Source organism: Schistocerca serialis, chromosome 7, assembly GCF_023864345.2.
Source record: "Schistocerca serialis cubense isolate TAMUIC-IGC-003099 chromosome 7, iqSchSeri2.2, whole genome shotgun sequence".
Classification (NCBI taxonomy): domain Eukaryota; kingdom Metazoa; phylum Arthropoda; class Insecta; order Orthoptera; family Acrididae; genus Schistocerca; species Schistocerca serialis.
In genome coordinates, this window is record NC_064644.1 from 26,031,372 (window position 1) to 26,057,847 (window position 26,476).

The following is a 26,476-nucleotide window of genomic DNA, read 5'->3' on the forward strand; positions in this document are numbered from 1 at the left end:
TTGCTTTTTCACAGTACCTGCCATTTCTCATTACTTCTCTGTTAAGGTTACGGTCGCCAGGCGTAAACGAGACTGGATATGTTGCGCTCTTGCTTGTACCACATAAACAGGGAAGTGGAGCCGCTGCCGTTCATTTAGGACACATGTCTAATAACAGATGTCGCTGTCGCACATGTGCAGCACTTCCGCACGTCTGCACACTGTGCAGCGTTTGGCCGGCCCTGGTCTAGATGGTGGGTGCTACCAAATATATACGTACCCAATTTGTTTAAAATCCAACAAATGATTTAGGAGGAGATATGGATCATACATTCACACACAAACACACACACACACACACACACACACACACACACACACATACACACACACACACACACACACACACACACACATATATATATATATATATATATATATATATATAGTTCCATTCACATACGGGGTACATGGAGAATAATTGCTAAATGCCTCTGTCCACGCTGAAACTAGAAGAATCTTGCCTTCTTAAAATGTACAGGAGCAATGTGGGGGGAGGGGCTTTAGTACATTCCTGGAGTCCTCATTTAAAACTATTTTTTTAACTTTTACAAGTACTCATACACGAATCATTCCGTGAGGTTTCGGGATTGCAGCCGGATAACTTCTATTTCTAGTCAAGATATTCCGGCTGACAATAATTGAGCCATTTTCGGGTGAGTGTTTTGCACTGCAGTTTGCTACGTAGTTCATATCGCTCACTTTGTGCTGAAAAGCGGCGAGGACTTGCATGTGCCAAGGCAGCCACCACATAACAGACCTCTGTCGACTTTCACACTATCTTCAAATAGTCCTCCATCTTTGAGACGAGGGCAGATACGTAATGGTGATACCACATACGCTCGGGAACGTGCTCGCGGAGTTGAAATTCAGATGTCAAAATTAATAAAATTAGCTGTCACTACACATGTCATTGGTCATAAAATGTTTTCATTGTGAATAAATCATAGAAATCACCGAGTGCCAGCCCTTCTCCAGTTGAAAATCGCCATCACGATAATAAAATCTTGCACTAAAGTTATTTCCACTGATTCCTTAGTAATTGAATACCAGAAGGCCTCCTTGAGACAGAGATTTGCGTGGTAAAATAACCCATGGAATGTCCTGTGGATGTACAATGCTCGGCTATGTCTGACTTATGGGCTGCGAAGAGCGAGCGTTACGTTGACGTTCAGTGCATCTTTCACCCACGGTGCTTGTCGTCTGACCAATGTAAGCATTGCCACATTGGCAATGTATTCTGTAGATTCCAGCCCTCCCTCGTTCTTTGCCGAAACAAGAAGAGCACAAGCCCTTGCAGGTTGGCGAAACATTACTTTGACACGATGTTTACTTCAGATTCTGCCTAATTTCGACAAAATATGGCGGACGTACAGGTGGAACGCCCTGACGTAGAGAGACTCCTTCTCCTTCTCTTTATCTTGTTGTTGCTCACGTTTCTTCTTCCTTGAAACTATGTTGACCTGCTGTGGAGAATATCCATTACCGTTGAGTAATGACTGTAGGAGTTCGAGCTGCTTTGTGAGGGTATCTCCATCAGACTTAAAATGTGCCCGATGCACCAACGTTCGGAAGACGTCCTTAATTTGTGATGCGTAGTGGCAGCTAGACGCCTGTAAGTCCTGTATATGTGAGTGTAGGGTAAATGGGATGCCCTCATGATCCAACGAGTTTCCGAGTGACCAAGACGTCCGGAAGTGGTAGACAGCCTCCCCTCTCCACTTCCATCGTACATGTGACAGACTCGTCGATGGAATTCAGATGCTGCAAATAAAAAAAAAAGAATCGTGGCAGTCCCTCTCTAGTGCAAAACACTCACATGAAGATGGCTGAACGGTCGTTAGACGAAATAAGGAGGCAAGAAGTCGAAGTTATCCTGCTGAAATCCTGAAACTTCATGGAAAGTACACTGCGCCGGGAAAAGTTTTGAGGTTCTCATCCATGGAATAGTTTGCGTCTGTGTTAAAGGGTTTCCCATATCAGTGTTTGCAGTACATACGACCTAATTTAGCCAACTGTACCTGTGTGATCGTTTCATTTCATATACCTACAGCATATTATACTTTCCAGTTGTGACTCAATCATATTGTAGTCATACAGAACTGTCACTTCTCATTTTGTGAAGTGGACACTTTTTCTATTTCCGAATAATTCAAGCTAGTCACCAATCTTTGCAACAGTTTGAAACCTCATCAGCAGCTGATTGATTTTTTGTGTACATTGTTTAGTTATAGTCTGTGGATACTATCCATACTGCCTGGTTGGTATATAAATTCAATACGAAAAGCAAGGACTCCAAGATATATTGCTGGTGTACATCAGAAGTGGATTCTATATCTGTCGATTACTTCTCATCCTAGATAACATGCTGCATGAATCAATATCGATAAATCGTCAATCGCGTTATGAATTTCGAGTGATATTCCACAACATCGAATTTTCAACAGCAATGGTACTTGTGGTACTGAGGCAAATGCTATTTACAAGTCAAGAAATGCTTTACCTACATGGCTGCCTCGTTCCATGGCTTTCAGGACGTCATATGAGAAAATCGCATGTTATGTTTTTTGTATCCAGCATGGAAGGCGGCGCGTGGGTCTGCTCCTGAAAACTGAAAGGTAGGCCGAAGGTACGAAGCTAGGAGGAGCAGGTGTGATAAAACTCCCGGCACTGCAGTGTGAAGTAAAATCACCTTCACTTAACTTTGCGTACAAGTAGTGGTTCGCCCACTGTGAAATAGAAAAATTATAAATTGCTAGGTCGGCTCCTCGGAATCAAATGGGATGAATCAGGAGCGGAGCTCGAAGAGCTCCACAGCGCCGGCTAGATGGCGCTGTAGTCGGTGTCTGTCGCAGTGCCAACTTAAGGGGGGTAGGACGTCAAACGGGCCGACTTGGAGCAGCAGAGGCATCACAGGACATTTTAATTTCCAGAGTCTATACTTTTAGAAATAAATTCATAAAACTTTGTCAGAATCACCAGGAAGGATTCCGGATTCACACTCATTGCACTGGAAGTTCGAAAACATAACAAAATAAAAATTTTTTGCGTGTGAAAATTCGTTATTTTTTCACTTACTAATGGCTGCATTTGTTGCTATAGGTACACTTTTCTTCATAAGTTAGAGAGATCCTTCGATGAATTTTGCACAGCATACATACCATACCTACAGGTGCACGAAACTCTAGAATTTATTTAATTTATGAAAAAACCAATCAGCTATTGTATTTTAAACTTCATGTTTATAAAAAACACAAATTTTGTAGTTAATTACCTCAACTTTTACCACAATTTTTAATAGATTTGGAAAATTCTAGAGTTTCATTTATCTTTAAGTATGGTTTGTATGCTGCGGAAAATCCATTGCAGAGTTTCTCTTATTTATGAAGAAAAGTGTACCTATAGCAACAAATGCTGCCATTAGTAAGTGAAAAGGGATGAATTTTCACTAGCAAAAAAAAATTTATTTTGTTATGTTTTAGAACTTCCACTGCAATGAGTGTGAATCCTGAATCCTTCCGCCGGCCGGGGTGGCCGAGCGATTCTAGGCGCTACAGTTTCGAACCGCGCGACCGCTACGGTCGCAGGTTCGAATCCTGCCTCGGGCATGGATATGTGTGTTGTCCTTAGGTTAGTTAGGTTTAAGTAGTTCTAAGTTCTAGCGGACCGATGACCTCAGAAGTTGAGTCCCATAGTGCTCAGAGCCATTTGAACCATTTGAACCTGAATCCTTCCTGGTGATGCTGACAAAGTTTTACGAATTTATTTGTAAAAGTATAGACCCTGGACATTTAAATGCTAAGAGTGTGAATTCTGAATGCCTCCTGGTCATGCTGACGATGTTTTATAAATGTATTTCTAAAAGTATAGACAGCGGAAATTGAAATGTCCTGTGGTGACTCTCCTGCTCCAAGTCGGACCGTTTGACGTCCTACCGCCGTTAAGAACTTTCACCTACGCCGTGGCATCGTTGCTATCGATACAACATTGTTTCACATGGCTGATGTCCTTGTTGCCATGAGAGAGATCATAATGTTAGATTAGTTTTGCTACGTTTGAGCGCACAACAGAATGATAAGGTATTGGGCAGTAGTTTTGTGAATCACTTTTCCTGCCATCCTTCGCATTGGGTGTGAGCTGCGCTTTTTTTCAGCTGGGAGGCACAGCATTTTGTTCAAGGTATCTGCGGTATATTACGACCTTGCGATTGGCTAGTTGTGCCCTACGTGACATATGCCGTCTGAAGCATTACATCTGATCTGGGACCTCGGTGCTGTTTTAGCCATCGCAGCGGTTCCTCAGCGGTACTGACATTAACATGTATTTCACTTAGTTTCCCAGCATTTCTGGTAGATAACCGAGTAATGAGGCTAGTATATGTAGATTTGGCACGGTCTCGTCTACTGACTTCATAACGGATCTTTTTCCAGGGTTCTCCAGCAACCATGGGCCTGCTCCTGGAGGACGGCAGCACGGAGGTCCTGCTGGGCCTGGCTCTGCTGCTACTGGTCGTCTACCGCCACGTGACAGCGCAGTTCGACTACTGGGCGCGCCGGGGAGTCCCCTACCTGAAGCCGGAGCCCTTCTTCGGCAACATGCGCGACTTCGTGCTCATGCGCAAGTCCTACGCCGAAGTGTTCGGCCGTCTCTACAACGACAGCGATCCGCACCCCGTCGTCGGCTTCTTCTTCCAGGCGAAGCCGGCTCTGCTCGTCAGAGACCCCGAGATGGTCAAACTGGTCCTCATCAAGGACTTCGCGCACTTCCCCAGCCGCTATCAGGTTTGCATGGCAAATTTTCATTCTGTTTAACTGATACCTAATTCAAACTAGACAGGGTTGTAGCCTCTCCCCGATGTTATTCAATCTGTATATTGAGCAAGCAGTAAAGGAAACAAAAGAAAAATTCGGAGTGGGTATTAAAATCCATGGAGAAGAAATAAAAACATTGAGGTTCGCCAATGACATTGTAATTCTGTCAGAGACAGCAAAGGACTTGGAAGAGCAGTTGAACGGAATGGACAGTGTCTCGAAAGGAGGACATGAGATGAACATCAACAAAAGCAAAACGAGGATAATGGAATGTAGTCGAAATAAGTCGGGCGATGCTGAGGGAATTAGATTAGGAAATGAGACACTTAAAGTAGTAAAGGAGTTTTGCTATTTGGGGAGCAATATAACTGATGATGGTCGAAGTAGAGAAGATATAAAATGTAGACTGGCAATGGCAAGGAAAGCGTTTCTGAAGAAGACAAATTTGTTAACATCGAGCATAGGTTTAAGTGTCAGGAAGTCGTTTCTGAAAGTATTTGTATGGAGTGTAGCCATGTATGGAAGGACGATAAATAGTTTGGACCAGAAGAGAATAGAAGCTTTCGAAATGTGGTGCTACAGAAGAATGCTGAAGATTAGATGGGTAGATCGTATAACTAATGAGGACGTATTGAATGGAATTGGTGAGAAGAGGAGTTTGTGGCACAACTTAACAAGAAGAAGGGACCTGTTGGTAGGACATGTTCTGAGGCATCAAGAAATCACAAAGTTAGCATTGGAGGATAGCGTGGAGCGAGAAAATCGTAGAGGGAGACCAAGAGATGAATACACTAAGCAGATTCAGAAGGATGTAGGTTGCAGTAAGTACTGGGAGATGAAGAAGCTTGCACAGGATAGGGTAGCATAGAGAGCTGCATCAAACCAGTCTCAGGACTGAAGACCACAACAACAACAACACCAATTCAAACGCTTGTTGCTGGTATTTAAACCTTTATTTTTGTCGCCAAACATGCTTTAGGTCAATGTCAGTTTTCAAAAGTTTTCGTGGTAAAAAAATGGTTCAAATGGCTCTGAGCACTATGGGACTCAACATCTGAGGTCATCAGTCCCCTAGAACTTAGAACTACTTAAACCTAACTAACCTAATGACATCACACACATCCATGCCCGAGGCAGGATTCGAACCTGCGACCGTAGCGGTCACGCGGTTCCAAACTGAAGCGCTTAGAACCGCACGGCCACACCGGCCGGCTTTTCGTGGTAAAATTATTAGATAAGAACCTTGGTGACGTCATGTCTCAAATAAGAGCACATATTAAAGAGAAAATCCAAATTGGTCAATGTAACTTAGATACTTACCAACAATTTCATAAGAGTGTCGTTAATACTGAAGCAAAGCATGACCAAAACCAGCGAGAACACCACGTCGTGTGGACAAATAATTTACAAAGCACAGTCAGTTTGAAACTACTGGTCGATAGTTCAAGAATGATATGAATAAAACTTTGGAATTCACTACCTAATACCGTTCCCTTATCAGACAGATAGCACTCACCTTCTGACCTTCTGTTCCTAGGTTCGTTTAGAAATAACATTCTCCTACCAGCCAAGTTATTCCTTTGTTTGTATTTTACACGACGCGTTTTGCAAAATGCTTTCTATTTTCAAGTGTATTTTTCTCTGTATACCACGTGTGCGGTTCTGGATTGTTCTGTTTACTTTAAGTTTTCTTACGGTCCAGAATCTAACGCGTATTAAACATCGCACACAATATTCCGCGCACAGTGTACATTGAGAACAGCAGCTGACATGAACAAATAGTTACGAAAAATCTTTCTTAACGTTTGTTTGAATAAGTTTGGTTGTCTTCGTGTACACTGTGCACAGAAAATCGTGTGTGATGTTTAACATCCTTGTGAGTTTCTGCAAAAACGAACCATAAGAAAACATAAAGTCAACACTGCAATGCAGAACTACAAACATGAAAGACTTTACGAAAAAGTGGCATAGTAGACGAAGAAAAGCAAACCTGAAAATGGGAATCACTTTCTGAAACATGTTGTGCAAAGTATAAACAAAGGAACATCGTGACTGGTAGCAGGACAGTTACTTGTAAAAGACCCCATTATTTTCACTGTGGCAGGCTTCCACAAACCATTTCTAATGGATTAATTCAGATTATGTCCTTGAACTTGGAAGACATCGGAAATCCTCTCGGGGCAGCTTTTAAATCACCTAGTTAACACTTTAATTTAAAAGAAAACTGACAGTTGAAAAGCTATAGTACAACGGGACAGGGCCACGGGACAAAGAATTTAAAAAACGAAAATACAAAAATAAAAATGGAAATCCTATGTAAAAACAAAACTGAGAGTATCCACATCCACATGTTGACCAAACTCAACGATCTTAACACAAGGCCGCTCGCAAGCTGACGGAAGACAACGCCTGCGTACCAAAATGGCAGCAACTGCCTCATTCCTACTATCTGCGATGTGTACTTGTCAGTCCGAATTCACCTTGTGAATGGCTCCCTGTGCTATTTATAAACTCAGGCGGTGCAGTTTATTGTGCATCCACAGTCAACAAGTGGGTCTCCCCAGCCAACATGACACGCAGGGGCAAAGGAACCGTTGTCACGACAACGGGTGGCACAGTGTATTTGACTCTCAGGTTCAAAAATGGTTCAAATGGTTCTGAGCACTATGGGACTTAACATCTGTGGTCATCAGTCCCCTAGAACTTCGAACTACTTAAACCTAACTAACCTAAGGACATCACACTGTAAGGGGTCCGTAGGCCCTTACTATAAGTTTGCGACAGCACAGGTCGACACGACAAACAATCGATAGTGTGTGTCGGGTGGCGAGAGGAAGTGTTGAGTCAGTCAGTAGAGTAGTGTGTGGTACGCGCTGCGGGCCGAGCCGGGTGGAGGTCTGTTGCTGGAATGCAAGACCGTACCGACAAAGGGAGTGGCCATCGCCGTGGTTTAACCCCTTTGTGTTAGAAATATACGGGAAAGTGCAAAAGTATAATTACTAGTGTGATTCAGTGATATTTTGTGCCGATATTTGTAATTACGCGTCTACCGCGCCGGCATCATGTGGATTGCAGTTTTGGATTGCAGTGTTGGATAGTAGTGTTGGATTACAGCGATTGAAATTGCGTGTGACGATAATTAATAACGTAAGGGCCTGTGCTGAGATTAGCCGTTATTAATTCTGTACGACGAAGGCAGTGGCTGTCTCCTTACTTTTGTGTTTTTGTGATGAATATAGGTCGTTGATTAATGAAGATGTGTTGTTGTTCTTCTTCACCAGACATTTCATTATTACAGCATTCGAGAAGGACAAAATGGAATGTAACAACTCCGTAGCAGTCCAATCCGATTGCCAGCCCCATTTGGTACACGGTCACATTAATTAATACCTGTTTTGGGCTGCTATCAGATCTCGATCGAGCGGGATAAGTCAGTAAGATTAAACCGGAGTGTTACAACACGCATCCATGCCCGAGGCACGATTCGAACCTGCGACCGTAGACTGAAGCACCTAGAACCACACGGCCACACCGGCCGGCTCTCTCAGGTTCGAACATATGTTTAGGCACCAGATCTTCGAATCGTTGGGGGAACTGTATGCCTCTGCCACCGCATGTTTTGAATTTAAATTAAAATGCAACGATGAGGAAACAAATATTTCGCCATCTTGAGCACTTCCTACGTTAAGCAATTGGTACATTGTCGAAATTACTTCACCCTCTCCATTCAATATCTCCTCTAGTACGCAATCCATCGGTGGAACTTGTTGCTTGAGAAAAGTTAATCAACTGTATAAACGCATCAATTAAATTTTACGACTTCTTAATTAATCAATTGTTTGGTTTGGGATTATCATCAGTAACTTTGAAATTTTGTAGGCTGTGGTGCGTATTATGAAAACTATTTTATTTGCATCTCTTACTTTATGATAGGAGCTGGCCTGCACAGCCATTGTGGTCCTGCTCTGCTTGTTTTATGCCTTCAAAAAGTCTCCGTGATAGTAGTTGTATTAGAAGTTGTTGCAAGTTCACATGATGCGCTGCACCCCATTCCTCCCACTTTGTCACAGTATTACCCCGACACATGCCTGATTTCCTTATGTATATAACACTGACAAATGTGTAAGACGACAAACGCTTTGTTCGAGAGAGGTGAATTCAGGGAGCAGAAAGAGAACCCGCTAATAGGCACTTAGTCGTATTGGATGGTGGTATGGTGGAATGGATCAAGTAGAAATATCGTGATATTGGCAAATGGAGCTTAACAGATATGCAGGTATACTTGGCTAAACCCTTCCCTTACCATAGTAATTAGCAGAGCAAATTTTTTCCTTACAGGAAATTCATTTGCTACTGTTGAGATGTTAGCACCTTAGCACGTAGCCCACGTGATCTTCCACTTGGTCTGATTACTAATCACACGTTCTTGCAGCTTCATTATCCCTATACGACAAAAGGAACTGTGTTCAGGAGACCAACAATATATTTTCGCTCAATCTGGGCCATATAATGCAGCATAGCAGAATTTGCAGAGCTCTGTTTATTATACAGCAATCTTTCCAGCTTTGACAGCTTAGCCGTGACAATCTCTGAACGTGTATTTCATCAAATGGGTAACAATATTTCTAGATGGAGCCGCTGTTGTTCTAGAGCTGAGATGTAGTCAAGATTGTCTGCTAAATTCTGGACACGAAACCAAGAAATCAGTTACATTATCTCTCAGTTAAAAACAGTACAGTTTCATCGGAAGCCATGACGATCCGTTTGTGGTATTTGAAAGTTTTTGTATAAGATAATTGTGCTTTGAGGAACCAACATTTACTTTTTGACTTCTGGTATATGCAAGTGTTAACGTATGTTCACCATATCTATTGAAGGGCAGGTTTTGTTTGACGATAACTATTAGGATCTCGTGAGATGGACGAATGATTTTGCTGAGTACTACTTTGTACACAACCCTAAGAAGAGATGGACTACAGAGCGGGTCAGCAGCTGTCAGCGCATGGAAGCTGGACAGAAGCAGAAATTATTAGCATACAGGGTGACAATTATTGAACTGTATGAACTAAAATTGTCATAACTTCTGAACGGTTTGCTTTAGGAGTCCAAACGGCAAGGCTGACAGAAGAGCATGCTGGGAATTAGTGTGCGTATGGATGGTCAAGTTAACCGACGAAGCCCAATTTCATTTGGAGGGGTTCGTCAACAAGCAAAATTGGCGCATTTGGGGGACTGAGAAGTCTCTTCAGCCTCAACGGTGAGTGTGTGGCGTGCAGTGTCTATTCATGGAATAATCGGTGACTACCGATCGGTACATGAAGGTTTTGGAAGATGACTTCATACCAATTATCCATAGTGGCTCAGGTTTCGACAAGATGTGGTTAATTCAAGACGGATCTTGACCTCGTAGAAGCTGAAGAGTGCTCAATGTCGCGCAAGAGCAGCTTGGGTACCAGATTCTGGGGTACCCGGAGGTCACTGGCCGGATCTGAACACATGGGACTCCTTTTTGTGAGGCTATATTAAAGACAAGGTGTACAGCAATAACCCCAAAACCACTGTTGAGCTGAAAACAGCCATTCAGGAGGCCGTCGACAACACCGATGTTCTGAAACTTCAGCGGGTGATGCAGAATTTCGCTATCCGTCAGCGTCACAGCATCCCCAATGATGGCAGAACATATCATAATCTAAACCCTAATATCCGTAGTTAAATTTACCTGTTGAACAAAGTGTGTGGACGCCATAGTTTGTAACGTGCTCCAAGCATTGCGAAAAGACTTTACAAAAGAACAAACAGCAATTAAGTCCAGCTGCTATGGGAAGAAAACTACATAGCGTCATGCAGTGTAAGGGTGGCGATACTAATGCGCGAGTGAACTGCCGAAGGCTGACTGACAGTGTTGAAGACTGCAACTGAGACTGTACCGTGAAGCTACCGTCGGCCATACTACGAGGGTCACTCCAAAAGAAATGTGCACTCTTTTTGTAAAAATAGTTTTCATTCTGCATGTGTGGAAGTTTTACAATGTGTAGATTCATCCTTCCCTCTTGTTTTCAAACTTAATCCAACCTGTTCCCGTGAGTGGCGCCGTCACAGCATGTCTTCAAGGTGGCTGCTACACTTGACGTTCGTCAGAAGCAACGTTCTGTCATAGAATTCCTGTGCTGTGAAAATAAGACAGTAGGAAACATCCACAAGAGGTTGAAAAACGTGTATGGAGATGCTTCTGTCGATCGCAGTACAGTTAGTCGTTGCGCAAGCAGGTTACCTGATGAAAGCGGGCACGGCAATATTGAGGATTGTCCTCTCAGCGGCAGGCTTCGTACCGCACACAATCCAGACAATGTCCAGAGAGTTAACGAATTGGTGACTGCTGACAGATGCATAACAGTGAACGAATTGACACGCTACGTTTGGATAGGGGAAGGAAGTGTTTGCAGAATACTGAAAGTGTTGGCATTAAAAAAGGTTTGTCTCAGGTGGGTTCCCAGGATGTTGACAGTGGCTCACAAAGAAATAAGAAAGACGGTATGCAGTGAAAAAATGGTTCAAATGGCTCTGAGCACTATGGGACTTAACATCTGTGGTCATCAGTCCCCTAGAACTTAGAACTAATTAAACCTAACTAACCTAAGGACATCACACACATCCATGCCCGAGGCAGGATACGAACCTGCGACCGCAGCAGTCACGCGGTTCCGGACTGCGCGCCTAGAACCGCTAGACCACCGCGGCCCGCGGTATGCAGTGAACTTTTGGAACAGTACGAGAATGGTGAAGATGAATTTCTTGGAAGAACTGTGACAGGTGATGAAACATGACTCCATCATTTTTTACCAGAGACGAAGAGGCTATCAGTGGAGTGGCATCATGCAAATTCACCCAAGAAAGAAAAAATAAACTTCAAAACCACACCATCTGCTGGAAAAGTTAGGGCTACGGTGTTTTTCGATTCTGAAGGACTCTTGCTTGTGGACATCATGCCAAGTGGAGCCACCATAAATTCTGATGCATATGTGATGACACTGAATAAACTTCAAGCTCGACTGAGTTGTGTTCGACCACATCGGCAAAAGCAGGATGTTTTGCTGTTGCACGACAATGCACGGCCACATGTTGGTCAAAAAACCATGGAAGCGACCACACAACTCGGACAGACAACATGGAAACACGAACCTTACAGTCCTGACCTGGCTCCATGTGACTATCATCTCTTTGGGAAACAGAAAGACTCTCTTCGTGGAACAAGGTTTGAAGATGATGAGCTGGCCGGTGTGGCAGAGCGGTTCTAGGCGCTTCAGTCTGGAACCGAGCGACCGCTACGGTAGCAGGTTCGAATCCTGCCTCAGGCATGGATGTGTGTGATGTCCTTAGATTAATTAGGTTTAAGTAGTTCTAAGTTCTAATGGACTGATGACCTCAGATGTTAACTCCCATAGTGCCCAGAGCCATTTGAACCATTTTGAAGATGATGACTCACTTGTGCACAACGCCAAAGAGTGGTTCCAACAGGTTGGTCCAGAATTTTACTGTGCGGGTACACAGGCGCTGGTTCCAAGATGGCGTAAGGCAGTTGAGAGGGATGGAAATTATGTGGAGAAATGAAAATATTGTTCCTAAAGGATGTATTTACACACTTTAAAGCTTTCAAACATGTAGAATAAATGATGGATTTTTTTAAAAAATAGTGTGCATTTCTTTTGGAGTGACCCTCGTATTTTGCGGCGGCATAGGGCACTCGTAATCGGAGCTTCTGAAGCTGTGACTCAGCAGGTGTGCGTCACTGGCTCCTCCGGGTCACCGTGCGGCCTGTATCGGCGTCTGTCGGAAACTTGTGTTTCCGTTGCCAACTATGCAACGCTCGTGAGGGAGCTATCCATCTACAATATCACAAATGTAAAAAAAAAACTCTGACATATACCTACACTCCACAGATACGCTTACACGCAGATTGCATAAGTCGCGAGGGGGAGAAAACTCATACCCATTAGGGGGCTCAACAACCTGTAGCGCTCTCGCAGCCCACTGAAGTCGCACGCAACTCTTTGTTCGCTTCCAGGTGTCGGATGCGCGGACGACACCGATGGCGCTGAACCTGTTCCACGTGGGCAGCCGCACGTGGCGGCCGCTGCGCACCAAGCTGTCGCCCACGTTCACGTCGGGCCGCATCAAGGCCATGTTCCCGCTGCTGGCCGAGTGCGCCGCCCAGCTGCAGGCCAGCACCGACGCCGCCCTGGCCGACGCCCACGGCGCCGGCGCCGTCCTCGAGATGCGCGACGCGCTCGCCAAGTTCTCCACTGACGTCATCGGCACCTGCGCCTTCGGCCTGCAGTGCAACGCGCTCCAGGACCCTGACTCGACGTTTCGGGAAATCGGCAGAAAAATGTTCAAGCCTAGAAAGAGTAAGTGGAACCGTATCTTTGTCGACATCACCAAGTCTACAGGCCAGGCACACATTAAAATTCCTGCACCCCAGTACCGTAGTTCACCGGCAGACAAAACGCCAGAGACCATTGGTAAAGTAGAATATTGTGCGAAATTCCGTTTTTCTGCTGTTGAATGGAAAATACACTGAATCAGAATGAAATTTTCACTCTGCAGCGGAGTGTGCGCTGATATGAAACTTCCTGGCCGATTAGAACTGTGTGCCGGACCGAGACTAGAACTCGGGACTTTTGTCTTTCGCGGGCAAGTGCCCTACCAACTGAGCTACCAAAGCACGACTCACGCCCCGTCCTCACAGCTTCACTTCTGCCAGTACCTCGGCGTAGGGTAAAAGTGTCATTCTGGAAGCTTCCCCCAGGCTGTGGCTAAGCCATGTCTCCGCAATATCCTTTCTTTCAGGAGTGCTAGTTCTGCAGGTTCGCAGGAGAGCTTCTGTAAAGTATGGAAGGTAGGAGACGAGGTACTGGCAGAAATGAAGCTGTGAGGACGGGGCGTGATTCGTGCTTGGGTATTTCAGTTGGTAGAGCACTTACCCGCGAAAGGCAAAGGTCCCGAGTTCGAGTCTCGGTCCGGTTCACAGTTTTAATCTGACAGGAAGTTTCAGCACTGAATCAGTCCATGCTATGTTGGAGGAAGTCTGTGACACCAATAGAAGAACGTGTGACACGGCAGACGTTTCCAGTATGATGTACGAGGTCCGAGTGTCTACGGACGAAGTGGCACACCATCTCTTTGTCAAGGAACGGTAATCGCAGGATAGTGATGATTATGATGCTAACTTTTTGAGGGCACATAAAAGCAACATCTTCACCGTCGGTAACAAAATGTAAAGAGACATTGGTAGAGGAATCTCATAAAATGACTAAAAGGAGAACTCCGAATAGAAACGTAAAGACAGTACAGAAAGCCAAGATAATGCAAACTTGCAAAAAAAGTAACGAAGATCTCAATGTCAGTTCTAAACTAAGATAAGAAAGAGTAAAGGCAGTGAAAGATATCAAAATAAGATAGCAGACACCAACAGCTGGCTGATAACTGGAAAAAAGAGGTGTGAAACAGCCACTCTGCAACACATTAAAATCTCCACTCTAAAAGCTTAGGTCAGAGTTCAGATACCTCACGAAATTTAGTAATCGCACAAGAAGCGAAGGCTGTATTGCTCAAAGATGAGTGTATCACAGTCAAAGCGATATCGGAAAAAATTATAATCAGTCACCGGTAATATTTCAACAGTTCAAATATTAAAGAGGTCACGACTCACTAGGTGCACCTGCACCTGCACCTGCTCACACCCATTCTACATCTACATCTAAATGGATACTCTGCAAATCACATTTAAGTGCCTGGCAGAGGGTTCATCGATCCGCCTTCACAATTCTCTATTATTCCAATCTCGTATAGAGCGCGGAAAGAATGAACACCTATATCTTTCCGTACGAGCTCTGATTTCCCTTATTTTATCACCGTGATCGTTCCTCCCTATGTGGGACGGTGTCAACAAAATATTTTCGCATTCGGAGGAGAAAGTAGGTGATTGGAATTTCATGAGGAGGTTCCGTCGCAACGAAACACGCCTTTCCTTTAATGATGTCCAGCCTAAATCCTGCATCATTTCTGTGACACTCTCTCCCATATTTCGCGATAATACAAAACGTGCTGCCTTTCCTTGAACTTTTTCGATGTACTCCGTTAGTCCTATCTGGCAAGGATCCCACACCGCGCAGCAGTATTCTAAAAGAGGACGGTCAAGCGTAGTGTAGGCAGACTTCTTAGTATGTCTGTTACATTTTCTAAGTGTCCTGCCAATATAACGCAGCCTTTGGTTAGCCTTCCCCATAACATTTTCTGTGTTCCTTCCAATTTAAGTTGTTCGTAATTGTAATACCTAGGTATTTAGTTGAATTTACGGCTTTTAGATTAGACTGATTTATCGTGTAACCGAAGTTTAGAGAGTTCCTTTTAGCACTCATGTGGATGACCTCACATTTTTCGTTATTTAGGGTCAACTGCCACTTTTCGCACCATTCAGATATCTTTTCTAAATCGTTTTGCATTTTGTTTTTATCTTCTGATGACTTTATTAGTCGATAAACGACAGCGTCATCTGCAAACAACCGAAGACGGCTACTCAGTTTGTCTCCCAAATCGTTTATATACATAAGGAACAGCAACTTAGGGTTAAGTCTGGCGAATTGGGTGGATGAGGAACCAATTCAGAGCCCAATTAATGCACTTTCGCTGATGTGTGGGATGGTGCATTATCCTGATAAAAGAGCGCTTTCTTACGCGCGCCAACCTTGGTCTTTTTTCGGCCAACGCAACTTCCGAACGATCCAGCAATGGAGCATAATAGGAGTCCGTTAGTTCTGCCTTTTTCCAAGTAATCTGCGAGGACTATTTGTTGGGAATCTCAAAAAGCTATGGTCATCACCTCTGACAACATGGTCTTTGGCATTTTCGGTGCACATGCACCAGACTTTGTCCATTGTTTTAACTGCCGTTTTGACTTACTATGCGCATCGCAAAACGAAAAAAAACGTAGTATCCTATGATTATAATATCAGTGAGTCACTGTTGAGAGCGGCCAACGCATACAAATAGATGGGGGTAACATCATCGCAATTGTTGAAACTCTGGCATCTCAGTATAGCTTACTTCCTCAGTTTCATATTAACCATGTCGTAGTGTTGGGTTTATCACTATCAAAGCAACAAACCAAAATGGCTGGACCATCATTGGACAACAGAATGCTGAGAATTTATGGGACAGCCGTAAATGGGAAGGTCCTATCGACTTTTGGTCTTAGCAGGCGAACCATGAGTGTGTATGTTCGAGTTTTGTACCCACCATTCCTTGAACATTATATTTAATAACAGTTTCATCCTCACTTCGCAGACAGCAGTATCATCAAAAGATAGCGTATTTCCTTGGCATACAGTGACTTAATAGGAGAAAACTGTAGTATATTCTAAGTAAACCAACCGTTTCTCATTTTGCTCATTAATACTGTGGTACAAGAAACGATGGGAGAGGACAGTGGCTGGAGATTTTGTGGGCATAAATTCTTAATAGCATTAAAATACATATTTCAATCAATTTCACCGAATCCCGGTGCATATACAACATGATACAAGTGAATTCCAAACTTAATATCTACCACAACAGAACACACGATAAACTAATCTGTCTGTTTGATTTCCCCCAATCTTACAATAAAGAATGTATGAAGTATTACACCTAAAATAATATCACAACAGTGAAAGAAAAACGAGAGAACTCCCAATAATCAATCTTATATTGAAATCTGAAAGCCTAAAACACAACAAACTGACAACATGTCTAGGAATAAATAAGCAATTGAGGTGCAGACAGTCATAAGGGCCTAAAGCATATCGTCATCGATGCTGAGATTGTAGCATGTATGCATTCTTATAACGACCGCTGATCTTATGGTAAATCAGCTTTATCTGTATCTGTATCCCTACACTGTACATATCGACATCCACTAGATCATATAGTTAGAAGGAATACTTCACAATCGTAGGTGTACCGGAAATTTTATATGAACCTCAAGCCTCCTAGTGTGTCTATTGAAAATGATAATACCGAGGGTCATGAAGTGTTGGAACAGGGTGTGTAGAACATTAAGTATCTGCTCTTTATTAATAATTTCTAGTGAAGAATGTTCTGATTCTAATTTCACATTAATTATAAACATTTCAATAGTCGAAAGACACTGTTGTTACTAGCCTATACATATAGAGACTTCGTAAATTAATTTTAACACTAAATATGATCACAAATGTTTATTAATATTTCGTAACAAAGCAGGTATATTGTTTTCGAACGGGGTTAAAATAAAAAAATTAAAAAAACAGTTTAGACCTACGTGGCCGGTAGTTTCGCTATAAATTTGATTATTTACTTCTTGTACAGACTTAAAAAAGCAGTAATGAGAGTCTAGGGACAGCAGTTGAGAAGCGAGCGGACAGGTTTGTAGCCTTTCCCCGATATTATTCAATCTGTACATCGATCAAGCAGTAAAGGAAACAACAGGCAAATTTGGAGTAGGAATTTAAGCTCTGGGAAAAAAAATGAAACTTCAAGATTTGCTAATGACATTGTCATTCCGTCAGAGATCGCGAAGCACTTGTAAGAGCAGTTGAATACAATGAACATTGTCTTGAAAGGAAGACACAGGATGAAGAAAAATATTTCGAAGAAGAGAATTTCGCCAACATCGAATACAGATTTAAGTGTTCAAAAGTTCTTTTCTGGATGTATTTGTCGGGAGTGTAGGAATATATGGAAGTGGAACATGAACGATAAACGGTTTAGACCAAAAACAATGGAAGCTTTCGAAATTTAGTGCTACAGAGGAGTGTTAAAGATTAAATGGGTACATCACGTAAATTATGAGAAGATACTGAATAGAATTGGGGAGGCAAGATGCTTGTGGCACAACTTAACGTTAAGAAGGGTTTGGTTGGTAGAACACATTCTGGGATATCAAGGGATCACCAGTTTAGTGTTCAACTGAAGTGTGGGGGGTAAAGATCGTAGAGGGGGATCAAGACGTGAAGACAGTAAGAACATTCAGGAGGATGCAGGATGCTACAGTTATCCAGAGGTGAAGAGGCTCGTGGATGACTGGGTATCATGGAGAGCTACATCAAACCAGTCTTCAGGCTGAAGACCAGTACAGTATCCCATTGTCTGTCTTTCTGTACAGTTTTCATGCTCTACAGCACTCTCTAGTACGATGAAAGTTATTGTGTGATGCCTTATAGATGTCCTACCGTCCCGTGCCTTCTTCTTGTTAGTGTTTTCCATATATACCTTCTCTCGCCGATTCTCTGGAGAACCTCATCATTCCTTGCCTTGTCAACCCACCTAACAATCAAAAGTCTTTTGTAGTACCACATTTCAATTGCTTGGATTCTCTTCTTTCCTGTTTTTCTCATAGTTCTGGTTTCACTGATACACCATGCTGTGCTCCACACTTACATTATCAGAGATTTCCTCATCAAATAAAGGCCTATGGTTTAATGTCCTCCTTGCTCCATCCATCATTCGTCGTTATCTTGGTGCTTAGATGGCAGAATTCCTCAACTTCATCTACTTCATGATCAACAATCGTCATTTTCAGTTTCTCGTTGTTCTCATTTCTGATACTTCCCATTACTGTCATGTTTCTTCGATTTACTCTCAGTCCGTATTTTGTACTCATTACATTGTTCAGCCATTCAGGAAGTCATATAATTCTTGCTACCTTTGACGGAGGATGGCAATGTCATTAGCGAATTATATCAATGATATCCTTTCATCTTGAATTTTAATTCCATTTCTTAGCCTTTGTTTTACTTTCATTATTTCTTCTTCTTCATGGATTGAACAGTAGGGGCGAAAGACTACATTCCTGTATTATACCCTTTTCAATCCGTGCACTTCGTTATTGATCTTCCACTCTTATTATTCTCTCTTGGCTCTTGTACAAGTTGTATTTACCACTTTCTCCCTATAGCTTACCGACATTTTCCTCAGAATTTCGAACATCTTGCACCATCTGACATTGCCGAACGCTTTTTCAAGGTCAATAATCCTTGAATGTGTCTTGGTTTTCTTTTTTTAGTCTTACTTCCTTTTTGAACTGAAACTTCTGAATTGTATCTAAGGGGCCTTTGCCTGTTCTAAAGCTATACTAATCCTCATCCAACACAATTTCAATTTTCTTTTCCATTCTTCTGTGCATTATTGCTACCAGCACTAGGCAAACCATAAGCATTTTCCATTTCAGACTTCCTAGCTTTCCTACCATATTTGGACTTCCGATATTCCATGCGCCTTCTGTTAGGACGTTAATCTTTAGTTAGGTATTCAATATTTTTCTCATAATCATCTCCCCCTTCGTGTTCTCTCCTAGAGATGCAAATAGGGGACTATTCAGGTATCTTTTGCCAATGGAGAGATCATCATAACACTTCCTCAGTTACAAGTCACATGTCCTGTAGATGTTCCTTAATGCAATGGTTTCTATTGCCTTCTGCGTCTTCTTGCTGTTAATCATTGCTGATTCTTCTGCCTTTAGGGGTAGTTTTCAACCAAGAGGACAAAAGAGTGCCCTCAACCTCTGTCTGCTCCTCCGTCTCCTCTAAGTGTGCTGGCTGATCGATGGTGACCTCTTATGTGTATCTGTATGACCTCTTTTGATGCTAGTCAGTTGTCAGGATGAGCATTACTGCAAAGGGCATTTGATTCTAAGGCGTTATATCAGGCTGAAAAACACTAAATAAATTACTTTTTCTCTCGTAACAACACGTGGGTAGGGTGGTTTCTTCCTTGGCTCGGGTATGAGGTAGAGTGAAACAACATTTTTACATAAGATAACTTTTATTGAAAGATTTGTACAATGGTTTCCTTACTCGATTGATCTGGCTGGGAGAGCGACAGCTGTGTCGTCTGTGAAGCCTTATCCTACGGCAACGGCGGCGACTGATTACGCCTGGCAGTGTGTATCTAGTGTCGCCTTTTCGCCCAGTTGACTGGAGATGCGCATCATGCGGTGGCCCGTTTCATTATTGAGAACTAAGTCGTGAATCAGATGGTGATACCTCGGATGTGGCGTCCCAGTATTTCTCTTCTCTATGCGGCCAAGTGTGACAGTGTTGTGCGTCGGCCAGTGGAGCGGCGCGGCGGGGGAAGGCCAGTGTCCCGGACTCGAACAACGGACTCCAGCTTGCCAGTCTTCAGCTGTCGCATATTTATTTACTTCAGTTCACTGGAGGCGAACGACTTCACAGTCATTGCCTCTTCTGTCACGTTGGAAGGCGTATTGCTGACAGTAGGTCTCACCATTGTGGTGTGAGAAGGAGCACAAGCTACCGACAAGGAGTGTGAGCTCTATGAGATACAACCACTGTTCTACACAAATGATGGTGTATCATGCAACACAACAAACTTTCCAAAAATTCATATAACGTTCTTGGAGATAGAACTTATATTCACTGGGATGAAAACAGATTTATTATCCATTTTGACTGCATTAATTTTTTTAAAAAAATGGCAATTTTTGGGTTCAAGATGAACAATCCTCGCCCCTTATTGCAGCAGCTAAAAGAGTAATCCATGAAACAATCACCAAAATTTACGTTGTACATCGTATAATATTTATTATACTATATAACATGTAAATTTAGGTGATAATTGGCCAGCTTACTCTTGTAAATGATACAATCAGATCTGAAGATGACTGATGTTGAACTGAAAGCAGTCATTTCTTTAAAAAAGAATTATGTCACGAACAGGGACAATAAAACTGTTTCAAAAGCTTAAGGTCCATTTTGTGTATTATGAGAACAAGTATTAAAAAAAGAACATGATCGTTTGTTACCTATTATGGATCCATAGAACTATATAGCAACAAAATACTGAAAACCACTGGTGCTGTGTCCAAAGAATACAAATGGAAGTATGCTAAAAACTGAGTACCTTGTGTGAAGCAGGCCGAATTAAGCTATCAACATATTCCACTGCAAATGTTGCTTGAAGATAGCAGGACTTTTAAAATGATAGGAATGGATATTTTAGAGCCTCTTCCACAAACACCATCAGTGATCCATTATATTCGTGTCATAATAGATTGTTTATTATGATATGTGAGCAAATACGGCAGCAGGGTCCATGGTGAATAATTGCTTACTAAAGATGGTGTTCAATATAAATTTGTCAAGGAGCAGAGCAGCACTGTTATGAGGGAACTGACGACACAGTTGCGTCATGTATTGCATATCTGCAAGTTGATGAGCAGTCCATGACACTCACAGACAAATGGAAGAATGCAGTATGCACATTAAACAATAGGAAGAACACCAAGCCACTATGTGAATAGCCATGACAATGGTTGGGATCTTGTAAATCTAAGATTCCAGGGAACACAGGTTTACCACCACAAGGCATGGTATATGGTCGGAAAAAGCTGAAACATAAGGTACTAAGCAATCGGGATCCAGTGCGAAATTATCCTAGGACATTATGACAAAAGTGGAAACACATACAGAAAGCCAGTATGAAGATGCTCGAAGGACAGGAGAGAATGGAACAGCACAGTGCTGGACTACTGGAGTACCACATAAGTCAGCAGATAGTGTTAGCAATCTCTTTCACCCAGAAGGAAAAAAATTAAGAAATTCGTCACCAGTATCAAGCTCCATAGCAGGTATCTGAGATGACTGTACTGATGAACGTTAAGCCATAGCTGTTGATGCTCACAACAGTTTTACATGTAGAACTCATACAGACTTCTCTGGTGTGCCAGATTCATTACCATTCGTAGCAGTGTCGCTGCCAAAAAAGAAAGAGGAGGCAGGTCGCATCAGTGCAGAGTGCACACACCTCACTGCATGCATTAAGGGCGTAAGCAACTTTAAATTTTGATTATGGATTTCGTTGTGCCCTGTACAACAGTAATGAATATACGGGGATAGAGTGGTGTACTGATCATGAAGGAGTTTCTTCACTTTGCTTGAGATTTTGGGATGTGGATTATAACCTGTGGGTAAAGTTATTGTTGTAACAGATTAATGATTATCGTAGGGAACATCGTGTGTATAATTTACTTAAATCGATTTGTCACTTTAGTCAGAATTTTACGATATTTTTGTGTTTTCCAGGGAGCATCAGCTGAGAGAAATTAAGATTGTTCACATTTCTGCATGGAGAATGTGATGATTGGCAACAGAAGACTGAGGAGTGCAGATTGATTTACATTCTCTTATAGACTTTCAAGATTTCTCATTGGGACTTGAGATGCCTTTAGTTATCTGTAAAAGAGAGTGTACATTGTTCAAATGTATTTACGGGATCAAATTAATATTCCTGGTGACTGTTTTATAATTGTTTTGCGCGGTTTATGATTAATTCTGTCGGGGAATGTAAAGACGTTTCTTGTGAATTTAGTGCTGCTTTGTCTCGTTTTTAAAAGGTCTTAAGTGAGACCACAGGGATGAAATTATTCCCAAACTGCGCTGTTACATAACCGTTTTCTCCTGAGTAGTTGCTCTTATAACAGCTCTCCATATAAGCAAACAGTTTTGCCCTTAACTGTTATTCCTCATAACGTAGGTAACTGAGTTATACATGACTCTGTTCACAAAGGGCAGCTCAGTGTAGTTATGGGGTCGAGCCACTCACGTCTGCTGTCATGCCCAGCAGTTAACTCTCTGCAAATAACCATCTGAAGCTGTGATACTGCAGTCAAATAGTCCATGCAACGGCTAGAATTGCGAATTAATCAAATACATAGAAACATAAGATGATAGCAAAATGAATAATTTAATAAAAAAGGTTCTATTTTAACATCTGTGAGTGATGTAAATAATACAAACTATTCGAATACTTTTTATTCATGAAAGTATATCTCAACTAAACAGAAAGTAGTCCCATGATATCCAGGTAAAATACAGACAGATAATAAACTTACACAATGCAGTAGAGTTACGTTGATAGTGTTACAAGAATGCTAGCAGAATCACGTGGGTAAATAATCGAGGACGCATGAAAACTAAGTCAATTTCGTCATCACATTACACAAAATATTCACCAGCTCAAAATATTTCAGGGTTTAACATAATAATTTACAAATTAACACAAGCGAGACATGAGTAGCAACTCACACTCTGTGTGTTCTCAATTATTACAGTACTTATGGGGCTGTTCACCACCCAGCATCAATGATCGATCGCGATGGAAGATCACATGGTACCTCAGGCAGGTCTGTCTTCTAAACGAAAAGTGTCCCTGAGTGCATCATTCGAAAAATACCTGACTCCACTTGACTTCAGCAGTTCTCTCACTGCCTACTTTTCCTTGGCCTGAAGGCCTTCATCACAAAAAAAATACATCGCTCTTTAGTTCCGCAGACACGTTTTGACTCAACTTGACCACTTCTAGAACTAAACTAATATATTACCACAATATTTAAATAGACAAATGTTATGAAAATTCAGACACACTCAGAATATTCACAACAATAAGAAATAAAGAACTGGTCACGAATAAATAAGTTAGTATTCTTGCACAAGTGGACTCATGTTAGATGATAATGAATGGTCACTAAACATTGTTTAAATACTTATTTTAGCTGCCTGACAGCTTCTTTTGGCACTCTAACTACGTCAGCTAACACAAGCAATTCACCACTTTTAATAACCGCCGTTTTTTATAGCATTTGTAATCAACAATTAAATAAAATTACCAGAAAAATAGTAAAATATTCCTTAAATAACCACACAAGCATGGCATGATACGAGGTATTCATGCTGCATTAATTTGTTGTGTTATTGGGTAGAATATTGCGTGTGACAGACGTTTGCATAATGAATAGATAAAAAAGAAACGTAATAAATCAAGAAATAAAATAGATACAGATACCTAGTTTTCTGGGATGAATGCGACAGTGAAATTCTATGGTCTGAGACATCTTTAAATGCGAACATTTTTAGGTTATGTTTTACTGTGACTGTTACTGACATTAAATGAAACAACAAGCTTACTGTTACCAGTCACCGTTTTATTTTTTCCACGACGCGTTTCGAAGGTTTAAACCTCCATCATCGGGTGGATTTACATTAGTTAGTGTTACATATGTGTGTATGTTGTGTTACGACATTTGGAGGAACTTGTGGCACTGCCTAGTGGAGAAACAAGACACTATTTCAGAATATGGTTTTGGATAACTTTTGACAAAAAATTAAACTGATATTTAATGGTAAACTTTAATAAGTAAACTAGAGTACCTCCAGTGGTCACAGGTTCCTTTTTCTGTCGTAACACTTCACATGTATACTGCCACATTTGTAAACAAATATGGCGTCTGAAATCAGCTGGGTGCAAGGTTCGTACAGCAGAAGAGAAGACATAATCGCAAAGTGCAAAGAATATACATTGTAACAACATTATTACAGAATAATCGTTTAAACCATGTGGAGGTGTTTGTTTTGAGGTGTCAAATATATGTGTGTGTACTTCAGGTGGTATATAAATCCAATTGTGAAAGGTTAAAACAGCTAAACATTCGTACTCGTTTATGCAATCAGATGAAATGTTAAAATGGCTTAAACTTCACACTTGCTAATAACAATTAGGTAAAATGTTACAGGCTTGAATTACAATGGTCATATTGGCTACAGCAGTAAAATCATACATAGATGACACTCTTTGAAGAAAGAGAGAGAGAGAGAGAGAGAGAGAGAGAGAGAGAGAGAGAATGGAAGGAGTGATTATATTAGAGCTAACATTTACATGGCAAGGAGTCTTAAGATTACATGTTGCATATATTAGCTGCCTAAAGGTTGGGGTAATACACTGGTTAATGTTATAAAATATGCACGTAGATATACATTTGTGCCAGTAGTTGATGTACATACAGTTTTAAGCTGACAGGGGGTACAAGCTGTTGGTGTGATGAATTATCTGTGAATGAGGTCAATCTCTTGTACTCTTGGCGGCTGTCAATATTTATGGTAAATATTAGGATATGTGCACGTGTGTGTGTGTGTGTGTGTGTGTGTGTGTGTGTGTGTGTGTGTATGTGTGTGTGTGTGTGTGTGTGCATTTTAAGAGTGTAAACAGTTGGTGAAAACAGAGATGATATCATTGTAAATATTGTCATTTTTGTCATTTAAGATGGATTCTGGTTGTTTCATTTGGTGTTTGTATATTTTGAGTGTTTCAAGGATGTCTAGTTTTCTGCCTTTTGGTTGGATGTGTAGGATGCTTATACTTGTGTTGTTAACATGGTGTTTTGTTTCATGTAGGTGGGTAGCTATTGCTGATGTGTGGTTTTTTGTTTTTTTTTTTTTTGTTTTTTAGTGCTGCCATGTGTTCCTTGAACCTAATCTCAAATGATCTGCCTGTCTGGCCTATGTAGAAGCAGTCACAGTCCAAACATTCAATTTTGTACACACCTGTGTGATGAAGTGGGTTTCGTGTGCCGATGTTGTGGGGTAACTTCTGTCCAATCTTGTTGTCTGTTGTAAAGGATATGCTTATGCCTTTCCGTTTGAAGACATTAGCAATCTGGTACGAAATGTTACCCAGAAAGGGGATTGTATGCAAGACATTATTTTCTTTTTGTTTTTTGTGTTGTGATTGCTTTGCCATTATTGAGTGTTTTAGAGTGTCTATTATGGAGTTGTTATAGCCATTTTCAGTAGCTGTTTGTTTTATTATTTCAATTTCTTGATCACGTTTATCTTCTGAGAGTGGTAGTTGGATAGCTCTATTAATCATGTACCGGTATGCTGCCATTTTGTGTGCTGCAGGGTGGCAAGAGGAGTTGTGGATTGTAGTATGTGTTGTGGTAGGCTTCCGATAAATTTCAAACTGATGTCTGTTATTCTTTATTGTAATGGTAAGGTCTAGGAAATTTATACTGTCATCTTTTTGGTGTTCAACTGTGAATTTTATGCTTTCATGGGAGTTGTTGAAAAACTGATTCAACTCACTGATGTCATCTTTAGTGCCTTTCATTAAAATTGTGATATCATCTACATATCTGTAGTAGTAGATGATATTTTTGAGGAGGTGGTGATTGGAATTCAAGATTTTGCCTTCTAGGTTACTTATAAATATTTCTGCTAACAATCCGGAAAGATTTGAGCCCATTGCCAGACCATCTGTTTGTTTGTAGATTTTATTGTTAAATTTAAAATAGTTGTGTGAAAGTGTGAATTCAAGCAGGTCCATTAGTTCTTTAATGTGAGGTGAAGGGATTTTTTTGTGTTTATGTAGGTTGGCATTAATTATTTGTAGCGTGGGATCTATTGGCACAGATGAATAAAGGTTTTGTATGTCGAATGAGGCAAGTGTGGCTCCATCAGGTACTTGTATGTTTTTGACATATTGTGTGAATTCTGTTGTGTTTTTAAGTGTTCTCTCATTATTGAATGTGTATGCTTGTTTGAGAATTCTGAAGAGTATTTTATTGAGCTTGAATGTTGGGCTGTTCTTACAGTTCACTATGGGTCTGATGGGGGTCCCATCTTTGTGTATCTTAGGTTGTGACCTAAGACAAGGTGCTTGTGGGCTCATTGTTACAATGTTTCTTGCTTCTTGGATCGTGAGTAGAAAGTTAATGTTGTTTGAAATGTGTTTAATCTCCTTTTGTATTCTGGCTGTTG

General features: G+C 41.5%; 1 protein-coding gene across 1 annotated transcript in view; it reads left to right on the forward strand.

The window, feature by feature from the left end:
- Positions 1-26,476, forward strand: part of LOC126412723 (cytochrome P450 6a2-like) — a 101,914-nt gene that overhangs the window by 42,410 nt on the left and 33,028 nt on the right. Inside the window, exons 2-3 of the mRNA XM_050082447.1 lie at positions 4,470-4,820; positions 12,913-13,255. Of these exons, the coding sequence (XP_049938404.1) occupies positions 4,485-4,820; positions 12,913-13,255 (679 nt within the window). The 5' untranslated portion in view covers positions 4,470-4,484. The remainder of the gene's footprint in view (positions 1-4,469; positions 4,821-12,912; positions 13,256-26,476) is intronic.